At 39.8% G+C, this 13,881-nt stretch overlaps 1 protein-coding gene across 1 annotated transcript in view; it reads left to right on the top strand.

The window, feature by feature from the left end:
- Positions 1-3,555: 3,555 nt before the first annotated feature.
- Positions 3,556-13,881, top strand: part of LOC114665734 (mucin-like protein) — a 51,723-nt gene continuing 41,397 nt past the window's right edge. The window contains exons 1-4 of the mRNA XM_051919242.1: positions 3,556-3,643; positions 4,886-5,179; positions 6,655-6,891; positions 12,394-12,546. Coding sequence (XP_051775202.1) covers positions 3,556-3,643; positions 4,886-5,179; positions 6,655-6,891; positions 12,394-12,546 — 772 coding nt within the window. The remainder of the gene's footprint in view (positions 3,644-4,885; positions 5,180-6,654; positions 6,892-12,393; positions 12,547-13,881) is intronic.

Below are 13,881 nucleotides of genomic sequence, written 5' to 3'. Positions count from 1 at the left end.
TTATATCTGTAAAAACAGATTGCAGAAACACCTTTATCCTAAAACAGGTCACATACAGGACTTTGTGCTCAATGCTGTTGAGGAAGACTATGGTCTCTTGATACCCTGCATTGATTAACCCTTGTGTACATGGGACTTTCAACAAACACTAACTACTACATACCTAGGGTCTTTATATTTATATATCAATTAAGCCACAAATAACCAGAACTGTCCAAACTTTTATTGAGACCACTTCCCTGAACATTTTACTTCTTTTAAAACTAATTTTTAATATGTAACAACTTTTACTGAATAATTGTACCCTCCTGCATAACCACTGCTTAAGCAATACAATGAAATACAAAATGTCTAGGTAATTGTTGAGGAAAATAATTTCTATATCCCTTTAGCACCTTGGATTCTTTGCCTCACAAGATCTTATAAATGTTTTAAATACATCAGCCGTTATTGTTCTAAAGCGTGCGGCTGTCCAGAGCTAATCCTTGAAAGAGTGCCATAAGATTACAATAAAACAAAGGCACTTCAGAGCTACTTCTGTCTATCTGGTTAAAGTATGCAGATGCTTGTCTTGGAAACAGCCTCTGATCTTGAGTCTTAGCACCATGAATATAATATAATATAATATAATATAATATAATATAATATAATATAATATAATATAATATAATATAATATAATATCCATCCATCCATCCATCCATCCATTTTCCAACCCACTGAATCCAAACACAGGGTCACAGGGGTCTGCTGAAGCCAATCCCAGCCAACACAGGGCACAAGGCAGGAACCAATCCCGGACAGGGTGCCAACCCACCGCAGATAACATAATATCTCTCTATATATAAAATCCAAGGTCTGTCTGTCTGTATGTCTGTCCGCTTTTCACGAGACAACTACTTAATAATTATATTATATTACTAGCCATCTGCAATTATTTCACCAAAGTTTCAACTTTAAATTTGTTGCAAATTAAAAGAAGACCTTGGAACACTTAGTTCTTGAACAAACTATAGACCAGTATTAAATGTATACACAGAGTAGTCTGAAAATATAAAACCGCCCTAAGTTTCATCAGTTGGGAGGATCGTTGAGAAAATTCCCTGTGGCAGTCCTCCCTACACTACTTTTTCCGGTGATTCTGGAGCAAGACTGGTCTTTACCTTTATCCACTGTCGCAGTAATACATATTGCCAATCAACAATGGAAATGTAGATAGATAGATAGATAGATAGATAGATAGATAGATAGATAGATAGATAGATAGATAGATAGATAGATAGATAGATAGATAGATAGATAGATAGATAGATAGATAGATAGATAGATAGATAGATAGATAGATAGATAGATAGATACTTTATTAATCCCAAGGGGAAATGCTTGCTGCCTGAGTCAAAGAGTGCCTTGACTTTAAGTCCATTAATGACTACATTTCCCATATGGGACAGTGTCAGGGGGTTGGTAAGTACACATAAACCTTTCCTCCCCTTCCACCAGCATTCCACCTCATTCCCGGGGAGACTGCATGTCCAGTGGCCCATTTTCTTTGAGGAACCCACCATCCTGCTGACAACGCCACTGTCACAAGAACAGACTACTGACATAAGAAGGTTTAGGGCAGCCACCCATATAATATATCCTGGCTGCAAAAAGGTGGAAAATGCTAGGAAGTTTACAAGACTGAGTCCAAAACAGAGGAGGAAATGATGTTATCTATGCCGGAACTGGAAGTGACATCTTCTGGACTGGAAGTGGCGTCTTCGGGGTTGCTGGAACTGGAAGTGACATCATCAGGGTGTGGAACTGGAAGTGACATCATCAGGGTTGCTGGAACCTGGCAGGATTTCCCAGGAATGGTCTGCAAGGAACTGAAATAGACAATCAGCACACTCCGCCATCCCCTGGTCTGGTGTAGTATTACAATTACTCTTTAGCTGCCTCTTAATCGCACGTGTGTGACAATATACTGTATACAATATATATATATATTATATATATACTATATATTATATATATATATATATATTATATATATATATACTATATATATATATACTGTATACAACGGCAATCCCAAAAGTAAGGTCTCCAAGCGGTGGGGACGTAGAGAAACTGTTCGTACGGCTGTTGGCCACACTGTTGTGACTGGTGCTTCCTCCACTCCCAAACAAGCATGTGCGGCTTCGCTGGGATGCTAAATCTTGGCTTGGCAGCCCTTAAAAATGGAGCTCCCGTTGAACGCTACCGCCAAGTGCGAAGTTCGCACAGGAGACCATCAATTTCCGACGAGACAGTCTCAAAGGTTGAGGAAAACATGCGTAAAGATCGGCGGTTGGAACTTCATCATCCACCCACCCTATAGTCTGGACTTGGCACCCAGTGACTATCACCTGTTCCCTAGTTGAAAGAATATTTGTCTGGAAGGCGATTCTGCTCCGACGAAGAGGTGAAAGATGATGTTCAACGCTTCCTGAAGGACATGGTGGCGAGCTGGTATGACATGGGCATTCTAAAACTACCACAGCGTCTACAAAAATGCATCGACCGAAATGGCGATTATGTAGAAAAGAAATGTCTTTAACCTTTAAAATGATGTAAACATTATAGAAAATAAACGGTTGTTTGTATTTCTAAAAAAATAGGAGACCTTACTTTACTATACATATATATATCAAAGGACTACAGAGTAAGTGCTTTATTTTATAATTTTGCCGTACTTTGAGAGAGAAAACTATTGAAACTTTTTCCATAACTAATTTTATTCAGTAATTTCTTAATTACATTAAATACAGTTTAACAGAGAAATGAAGAGGTTCAAGAAGATGTTATATTAAAGAATAAGCATGCATGGATTTATGAAAAGATTTTAACAGAATGAGACTTTTGGTACAGGTGGAGTGGAGGCCAGCGAGCAATGAAAGTGAGCTCCTGGTGTTACTGGATGATGAGGAAGTCAGCATGCCATCTGGTGAGTACACCTTAAAGAGACGGTAATAATAATACTACTAATAATAATAATAATAATAACAATAATAATAAATTTTATTTAATAGGGCACCTTTCTTAATACTTAAGGTCTCCTTACAATAGAATTAAACAACAGTAATCTCTCTATATATAAAATCCAACGTCTCTCTATCTGTCTATCTGTATGTCTGTCCGCTTTTCATGAGAGAACTACTTAATGGATTTAGATCTGTTTTTTTTCTATAATTTGCTTGAATATTCCAGTTGGCTTTGCGACTTCTCTCATTGAGATAAAAATCTTGCTTGCAGGAGAGATATATTCACACTAATCTGAGATAGAGGCTGCGGGCCGAGGGGAAGGGGAAGCATGACATCAGGAGTAGGGAGCTGGGGAGGGCCCTCCTGACTGTCCTGTTTTACTACTACGCAGACGGAGCTGCGGGGGACACCTAGTAAGATATAAAAACAAACAGGACGATAAAATCAAATAGCAATCTGGTACAGAGGTAGTAGCAAACATCAAAGATAAATTCATAATTGGCATGCCAGTTTTGAGGGCAGTTTTAAAATGTGTTACTGCATCTAGATGACAGATATTAGAGAGAAGAGAATTCCAGAGTTGAGGAGCACTATGAGAGACGCTGGAGCTCCTATAGAACAGAGTTTGATGTGTGGTACAGAAAGTAGAGCTGCAGATGAAGATTAGAGTGAGCGAAAGAGAGTGTAAGATAAGTAAGATAGGGAGGAGCAAGATTGTGGAGAGCTTTAAATGTTAAGAGCACTATTTTGTATTGTATTGTATGTCTTAGTACAATAGTATTATTGTATTAGTATTGTATTTATTTTGTATGTCTTAGTCACGGACCTTGAGCAAGAGTATATCCCTGTTCACTTTGTCCCTTTTTTGTTTAAAACACCCAGATGCAAGTGGTGTGCTCTTAAATTTTGGTACCCATCAAATAATCTGGTGCTTCCATTTTCTCCTTTTTCAGATTGGAGGCTGCAGTACACTTGCACATATCCAGTTTATACCATTTATTTTTGCTTTCTATTTTCTAATAGTGGATTTTTTAGGAATTTATACTTTTCCAGTATATTTATTTCTAATTGCTTTTTGGCACATTTTTAATTTTAACTTCTTTAATGCACTTACTTGATACACTTCATATCTGAGGTATTTTATTGTTTTCATGTGCTTTGCTCCCTTTTATTAGTATTTACTGTGTTAATTTCTTCCACTTAGTGAATTGTATTTTCAATTTCTGACACATTTTTTCCTTACATTTCCAGTGTTTTCAATTACTGTGATTTTCTGGAGTTTACCATTGTGGATGATATTTTAATGCAGCTTACGGTTATGAGCCAAAGATGTTTTCAGACTCTACTCGGGGAATTTTAAACCATGCCTGTGATTTTCATTTAATTTTAGTTTGAGACTTCTCAGTCAGGCTCTGCACGACTTATGTTATTAAATTTATTTTTAAGTACTTGATTTTTGTGCATTTTAACATTAGCACAGGTTATTTCAGCTAACTCTGAATTTCCTATGGATGTATACAGTGGTCTATAAACAGAATAAGCTTATCTAAGACTTGAACCCTGGGTAGAAAAATGTGATGGGCAAATTTATCACATTTAATCTGTTACTGAATATTTAATATCAGAAATTACAAATGCATTTTTGAAAGGTCTTTTTCCAGAAAATAACTTTGAAACATGCACTTCCAACCATTTCTTCCTTATTTTTAATTCTGTCCCTCCATAGATTTCTGTTTTTGCCTGTTAAGGCAGAAAGTGTAATCGCTGAGTTCTGCCTGCCACATTCTTTGCTTTTGGCACCTACAGCAGCCAAAATGTGGTAAGGAAGCAAAACATGGCAGAAGTCCAGTTTAACTGACCCTGGCTTTATTTTGTAGGTGATGGCCTTTGGCAGTCTCCACAGAAGGACTTTGCCCTCCTCCACCCTGTGGACACGCAGAGTGTTCTCGTCTATAGCTCTGGTCTGCAAATCTCAGTGGACATGGACTCAAGTGGCCATTTGAGAGCAGTCATTAAGGTCCCTCAGTCTTTTTACAACCGGACTGTTGGTCTACTGGGACAGTGGAATGGAGACAAAATGGATGACTTCCTCTACTCCAATGGAAAGCGTTTATCTTTCAAAGATGGGAAAATCCCAACTGAGAAGGCAATCTATGACTTTGGCCTTTCCTGTAAGTTGTACTACACACAATACAATGAAAAAGCTACTGCTTAAAGCAAATTAGTTTTAAGATTTGGATCTGTCCATTCATTGTTTGAACATGAACATGGTCTAGAGCCTATCATGCCAACAAAGTGCAAAGTGGGAGCCAGTCCATTGCTGGACACACACATTCACAACAGAGCTTAGGAGCGTACACCGATACACCATCTTTCTGCACCCACCACACAGTGACCCACACCAGGATCCTAAATTAGGACCCAAGGGTAGCCATGCAATGGGGTGACATCTCAGCATCTCACTAGTTCGAATGGAATGGAACAGTGGGAAGTTTTTTTTACAGTAGCTGGAATACCAATCCTACTACCAACCCAAAAATTTCCCCTTGCAAGTTGGAGGGCCTACCTGCAGGGCTGGATGCTGGTGAACGTCATACCCAGGACAGAGTAATTGCAGGTTAAGGGCCTTGCTCAGGGGTTCAATGGAGTGGAATCACTTTTGGCATTTATTTATTCTTCCGATTGCCAATGCAGTTCCCCAGCCTCAGAACCACCACTCTGACCTCAAGTCACCATTTAATGTAATAAGCAACATCTCTGGGAGATATGACAGACCCAGAAAAAATGGTTAAGGACACAGCCAGAACTTATAAACTCTAGCGACTGAAAATTCTACAAATCAAATCCAAGTCTTGGGAGTGGTAACCACTGTGGTGCCTGAGAGTTAAATGCCTACCGAATGTTTTTGCTCGACATTACCAAATCCTTTCATGATCATTTGTATGATACAAATGTGACCGGTCCATTTTTATGTAGTATACCTTTTTTCATGAAACTTTTCAATTTAACCTTCTGTCCACCAGTAATGCATAGGTAATTTATAAAACAAAAATAATATAGGGTATAACTTCTTTTGATTTAGAATCTGAAGTCCACATAATCCATCATACTGTATTATAGAAATGTTACCATACCATTCTTCTTCTAATACCTTTTTATTGAAGGTCCTGCTAAATTCATTTATATTCTCCACGTTTCTGAGGAATTTACACATTGAATGAATGATCTCCACAGCACAGTCAGAGTTCACGGAAAACTGGGAAGTTATTCTGCCTCACAGCATTTGAACCCTTGTTCAGCTTTTGTGAACTGGCCTGGCGTTTAGTGTTTCAATGTGTTTGATATAGGAATGGCTTCTCATCAGGGTCTTGCTTCTCTCTGCTGAATGGGATGCTCTCCATTTTTCTGAGACCCTAAATGGCAGAAATGTGGGTTGAGATAGTGCATGGATGTATCCTGCCCATATTTCATATCAGATCTGACTAGTAGCCCAAATTACAATAACTAAATAGCATGCAGTCATTCAGGCTGGGTATTTTATGCTGTTCTTGAGTGAAATCTGAGCAGAATCAATTCATGACTTACTGTACATGATCTATGTAAAATTACATCTGTTTAATCTAACATCTGCACTCATTTTCTTTAGGGACTGTCCCCCAACCTGAAATCTTGATCCCCTCAGACCAGGAATCCAGTAACTTCCAGCCTGTCTTCATGGAGGAGCTCCTGACATCAGTGAGTGCAGACATACTTGAACAAAACAGGAACACCTGTAGAGGGAAGATCCCCTGCCTCCATGACTTTCTTGCCACTGGCCTCATTGATGTGGGCATGCAGACCATCAAGTTCTTGGAGAAATCTGAAAAAATGCTGGCTCTGTTTGGTAAGCTCTTATGGCATCTGAGTCATGTGCTAATGTGTAGCACAATGGCTGGCAAGTAGAATGCCCGCATCATATAACAAAGTTTATAGGACTATCAAGCAGGTGATTGTCATGATCTGAGGAGTCCCAAAAGCACAGGTTCCGAAGCACTCTCAGCAGTTACCTACTAGAGGGGGAAAACACTGTCAAATACCCTGACTAGATACCTAAAGGGCTGAAACAAATCTTTATCATAAATAAATGGTTTATTTTAACACTGGCACATTCCAAAGCTCCAAAGAGCACACAGGAGATGCCTGAAGAGGCAAGGCAGATGCAGCAAATATGTCCCAAAACAGAATCCAAAGCTGGCAAAAGTTAAAAAAAAAATATCAGTCAACACAGTCCCAATACAAAATCCAGAGACAAGGTCAAACACAGAGCAAGGGTTCAAAATCCAGACAATGGAAAACAATAGTGAAAGCACTCCACACCGAGCACGTTCAATGAATGGCCCTCCACACTCTTTAAGGGAGGGCGTCCCATAGTTCTTGGCAGTGATTGGCAGGTGGCCCCAACCCCTTGGGGAGCCAGTCACAAAAAAACAATGGACATTACCTAGGCCATGCTCCTGTCCTAACACACACACACACAAGAATAGGTACATTATAAAAGAAAGAAGCATTAATACAAATAAATAATGCAAAGTTGAAAAATACAGACACAAAACACGACATTAACACCGGCCAAGGAGAAAATGCCGGCTGAAACATGATAGTGATGGGTTAATTTTTACTTAGTTAAAGCTAGTGATGAGTGTAACAGGTAGGTTTCAATTCAGAAAACATTTTCGCAAAATTGACACTAAACTTTGCTTTGCAGGTGACTTTGTAATTGCAAAAAAAACAAAACAAACTGAAAATAAGTTATAAGAAGTTTTAAAGTTTTTCATGTGGGAAACAAGGACTGCTGCTCCCTAAAGCCTGATACACACTTCCATGCTTGCCTCTGTTCTTAATGCATGTAATCTGTCGCACACTAGCAAAATCAATTCTGGTTTTGTCTCTCGTTCATTTCAGCTTGCGCATTTTTAAAAAGTGAAACATGTTGCATATTTTTGACACGGCAACACACTTAAATGTACCTTTGTGCACAATACTCTGCTTTCTCCACAGTGATGTCGGGCTCAAATTTGTATTTAATGTCATTTTTATTTTCATTTTTGAGTCTTTTACGTATATTAATATTGTTGACCATTTTACTTCTATGTATTTATGTATCTTGGATTATCTACCATGTGTTCTATGAGTGATTCCCCAAGAGACGGGGCCACCTGTCAATCAACAGAAACGACTGGCCTCTGTCCTATAAAAACAGGGGCAACCCACAGTCCCTTGTGGTTCATTTGAATGCATTTGGGTGTTGGTGAGTGTTACTACTCATATTTCTGTGCGCTTTTGTGTACTAATTTGGGATCCTGAGGTGGGTCATCGTGTGGTGGGTGCAGCAGCACACTGTGTCAGTGCATACTTCTAACCCCACTTGTAAACACCCCAAACCCCCCCCCCCCCCGGTGAGTTATAGGAAATTTGGAACTTTTAACTCTTTTGGAATGGATTTTCTGGATTCTGTTTTGGGACTCAACTCTTTTTTACCTTTTGTGCTCCACGGAGCTTACATCAACAACAACATTTATTTCTATGGCACATTTTCATACACAGAATGTCAAAGAAATAGTTACAAGAAAAGAAGTTAATTAGGCAAGAATAAGAATGAATAAGTAATAAAAAATAAATCAATACAGGCTTACATAACATAGATATAAAATTAGCAAAATATAATTAGTTATATAACTATTGTTAGTTATATGATTTGTCTAATATATAATATTGTGTTTTAAATCTCTAAAGTTGAGTATGAGGACAAGGTTAGATGGCCAGGAATACATAAAAACAAATAAATAAAGTGCAATTAAGCCAAAGAAATATCTGTAGGGTATCCGAGGCCAAAAGACCACCCAGCCTGGGCATTCTCCAGGCTTGGTCCTAGAGGATTCGTTTCAGTCAGTCTTGTGGACGGCCAGGGCTTCCGCCTTCATTCCAGCATCCCAGGTGGCTGCACAAGGCTTCGATCAGGTGGTGGAAAACTGGAAAAGAAAGCAGAGAAAAGCTGAGATTAGTAGTGATTGCAAATCCCTGAAGAATGTGACAGTTCTATATATTGTATTGAGTGTACATCTAAAATGTAGCTATGAAAAAGCCAAATTAAAAAGGTGGGGTTTGTAGGAGTTTTTTTTTTTTAAGTGATCCACAGTGTTAGCCTTGTATATCTCCAATCTTAATACATAATTCGCCTGCCTCCTCACTCACTCACTCACGTCCCTCCGAAGCCGAATGCGCAGTCGCCTTCTGCGCAGCTGCCCAAAAAACCTTACGAGACCGACATCCAACCCCAACATCGCAGTAGGCGGCAGATTTACAGTCGCAAAAATTCCAAGAGAAAGGCGACTTCGATTAAAGCTCTAGAGGCCTGAAAGGCAATTTTGACTACAGCTCGAGGCCTAATTACGCATTCTGATGCAATTATGAATTCATTCAATACACCTATATCAGGTTTGTGGTGCTTATACTTATTACTATTCCATATTGTACTGGAACATTCATCATTCAATATTATACTATAAGCCTGGAAAATTCATCAACTAACAGTACAAGCCTGTACAGTAATGAGTAAAGCGGACTACAATCATTACAAAACAACTTCTTCGTTACTTATCATTTGTTCTTCATACACTGCTGACACAAACTCGTGCCCGTTTCATCTTACGTTGTCGAAACGGGCTCTTTGTCTAGTGTTAATATATTACGGATTTTTGATGCGTTACAGCAAAAGGCTGCCTTGCCCCTTCTTTTAAGCTTGGCTTTTTCTGTGATTGGGAACTCTCAAGCTCACAACACACAGAAAAATCTGACTACATGGGAAGCCGATTAGCCACTCCCACGTCCACTCCCTACCACCGTTACCTAGCAACCACCCTTTCCTGCTCCTTGATTGCTGCAGAAGATGAGCTGCTTCAAGTTTCTTTTCTGTCTCTGATGCATCTTTAGGATTGCGATTGCCAAGATTGTCCATCATAATTGACAAACTGGGTATCTGATGGCTCAAGAAAATGTCCACACATGACAGGAAATCAGTCTGCCACGTAAATAATAAATGACAGGCCAACACATGCAGCATATAGCATGTAAATGCTTCCAGACTATTCTTGTAGCGATGGCATGAATTTCCCAGGAAGTGAAACTCAATTTGTTTTAACAAACACTGAATTTCACAGCAAATTCATCTTTATTCAAATCATATTACTCATCAATAGCTGAAGCCAAGTCCATCTCAAAAGTGTGTTAAAGTCTGCTTATTTCTTTTTCACGGAAGGAGAATTAATTTATTCACTCATTCATTGTTCCTCATCCATCTATTTTCCTAATCCTCTTAATCCATTCCTGGTTTGCAGGAAGCTGAAACCCATCACAGCAGTGTTGGGCACAAAGCAGGAACCCACTCTGGATAGTATGCCAGTGCATCAGAGGGCCCATTCACTTCTACTTGGCCAGTCCAGCTAACCCAGCATTTCTCAACCTTTAAGTATTTGCGACTCAAGTTTTCATAACAGTTGTAATCATGCCCCCCTAACGTTTTTTTGAAAGGAGCCCACTTATACCAATTTGTTCTTTTTTAATTAATGATATATCATAGATGCATATTTTATTATACAGTACCTACTTAACTTTTATCGACATTTATCTAACTCTATATTTATTTTTCTAGTATCAGAATGTAGTTTAAGTTAATTTGTTTTATTTTCAATAGATGTATTTTTCATATATTCGATTCTTGTTTTCTTTTTTTCACATCTTTGCGCCCCCCCTTTTTGTTACTTTGCGCCCCCACTAGGAGGGCCTGCCCCACAGTTTGAGAACCACTGAGCTAATCTATCATCTCTGCGAGAGTGCAGAGAGAAAATATACTGTACATGGACGTGAGGAGAAGGTACACAAGGCACAATTTGAACCAAGGACTGGAGACCTGTATCAGAACCAGAATACTACAATGTTAGCTAATTCTGCATTTAACACTAAATGAAATACGAAGGAAAATTCAACTGGTTAAAATTAGGAAGTTCATGAAAAAATATATAAAAACACAACCAAATATCCCCCTTTCCTCCCCTTATTAGATAGATAGATAGATAGATAGATAGATAGATAGATAGATAGATAGATAGATAGATAGATAGATAGATAGATAGATAGATAGATAGATAGATAGATAGATAGATAGATAGATAGATAGATAGATAGATAGATAGATAGATAGATAGATAGATAGATACTTTATTAATCCCAAGGGGAAATTCACATATTACTCACTTTCTCTGTATGCCTCTGCTTGAACTGTCTTCTCATGCTTATGGAAACTCACGTCTTGATTCTAGAAAGCCCTTTCCTGAGGTTAGACTGCAGGACAACATGAAAGTCACTTGTCAGTGACCTGTGGTGGCTCTTGGTAATGTAAGTGAAAGGGGAAAGACTGGTATAACAGTTTCTGGACTAATGGCCATTGCCCAGTGAATAGAGTCCCAATATCGCCTATTTGGTACTTCCTGCCAGTGGTGTTTCAATCAACATGATGCTCTCAATGGTTGTGACTTTTTATGAATATAATGAAAGTTCGTTCCCCAAGCCACTGTTTGGACTCTCCTCAGTCTCCTGCCCTCTTTGCACCTGCAGTACCCTTGGAAATCACAGATAGCTGGGCAGCAGATCATAGTGCAGTGTGGCATGTTACACAAATGGCTCTATCACTTAACCCTGTGGAAACTGTGTGGTGGTACCATGCTCTCTTCTTGTTACCTTGACTGGACCAGATATCTCTGCGCCTCACCCCTCACTAACTCCATTAGAACATTAGAATACTCTAGACGAGAACAGGCCATTCAGCCCAACAAAGCTCACCAGTCCTATCCACTTATTTCTTCAAAAAAGGATCAAGTCAAGTTTTGAAAGTCCCCAACGTCTTACTGTCTACCACACTACTTGGTAGCTTATTCCAAGTGTCTATCGTTCTTTGTGTAAAGAAAAACTTCCTAATGTTTGTGAGAAATTTACCCTTAACAAATTTCCAACTGTGTCCCCCATTCACTTCATGAAATCATTTTAAACTAACAGTCTCGATCCACTGTAATCATTCCCTTCATAATTTTAAACACTTCAATCATGTCACCTCTTAATTTTCTTTTGCTTAAACTGTATAGGCTCAGCTCTTTTAATCTTTCCTTATAATTCATCCTCTGTAGCCCTGGAATCAGCCTAGTTACTCTTCTCTGGACCTTTTCTAGTGAAACATTGAAACACTTGTTATATGAACGCAAGCATTTCATGGGGACAAGAGAGCGCTTTTATGTTCCTGTCAGTCTCAGGGGTGCAGACACACATAATGCTCTGTTCTTTATAATTTTCGTTTCAGGAAACATGCCTCCCTCGATTACGGGCCCTTCTGTAATTCAGTGTAAAGTGAACTTCAATAATACATTTGTGTTCATGGCGGTGGATCGAAATAACGACACTATCAGCTTTTCACTTTTACTCCCAGTTCCTGATGGGGCTATCATGAATCCAGGTAAGTTGTTTCACAATAGCAGTTGCTTGTGGTTTTAAATTTGTGTGGACCCCCATTCTACACAGCTAGGAACCAGCTAAATCTGAACAGCCATGGCCAAAAGTTTTGAGAATGACACAAATATTAATTTTCACAAAGTTTGCTGCCTCAGTTTTTATGATGGCAATTTGCATCTACTCCAAAATGTTATGACGAGTTATCAGATGAGTTGCAATTAAATGCAAAGTCCCTCTTTGCCTTGAAAATGAACTTAATCCCCCCAAAAAAACATTTCCAGTGCTGTTGTGAAGAAGGATTCAGGGCCCCCAAGAAAGACCAGCAAAGTTGATTCATGGCTTGGGATTGGGGGGCACCAACAGTGCAGAGCTTGCTCAGGAGGCCCGTGTGAGTGCATCTGCACGCACAGTGAGGGAGGTGAAGACTTTTGGAGGATGGCCTGGTGGGTGTCAAGAAGGGCAGCAAAGAAGCCAAGAAAAACATCAGGGACAGACTGATATTCTGCAAAAGGTACAGGGATTGGACTGCTGAGGACTTGAGTAAAGTCATTTTCTCTGATGAATCCCCTTTCCGATTGTTTTGGGCATCTGGAAAAAAGAAAAGGTGAGCGCTACCATCAGTCCTGTGTCATGCCAACAGTAAAGCATCCTGTGACCATTCATGTGTGGGGTCGTTTCTTAGCCAAGGGAGTGGGCTCACACACAGTTTTGCCTAAGAGCACAGCCATGAATTAAGAATGGGACCTGTGGAGATATTTGGACCCACACATTTATTGTACCACCCACAAATACAGTGCACCAATCACCAGCAGTTAGTCCTTCAGACTTCTTTCCTTCTCTCTCTCTGTCGCCTCCACTCCTCTCTTCCAAGCTATGTTCACTCGCTCCCGACTCTGGCTTCTGAGTGGAGTGAGGTGGCCTGTTTTATACAGCACCTGGAAGTGCTCCAAGTGCTCCCTAATTAACATCCAGTAGCACTTCTGAGCATGGTGGAAGTGCCGCAAGTGAGTTCAGCTCCTCTTCTGACAGCACTTCCAGGTGTGACGGAAATGCTGCGGACCATAGTTCCTGAGCTGTCCATGCACCCCATGGTAGTGGCCACTTCCCTCCATAGGGTTGAGCTTCCAAGCTCTGTGGCCCCCCATGTAATCCAGGGAGGTCGCCCCCTCATTGTCCAAGGAAGATACTGCCCTTTTCCTGGTCCTTCCCTTCTTCTGGCGTCCTGGTGGGGCAAGGTCTACCTGGACATCTGTCACAGACCAAAACATCCTCCGAGAGCAACTTCTCCCAACCATCCAAGAACAGTTTGGTGACCAACAGTGCCCTTGCCAGCATGATG

Source organism: Erpetoichthys calabaricus, chromosome 15 (assembly GCF_900747795.2).
Source record: "Erpetoichthys calabaricus chromosome 15, fErpCal1.3, whole genome shotgun sequence".
NCBI lineage: Eukaryota > Metazoa > Chordata > Cladistia > Polypteriformes > Polypteridae > Erpetoichthys > Erpetoichthys calabaricus.
Note: the sequence above shows the minus strand (reverse complement) of the source record. Positions and strands in the feature narration are given on the sequence as shown.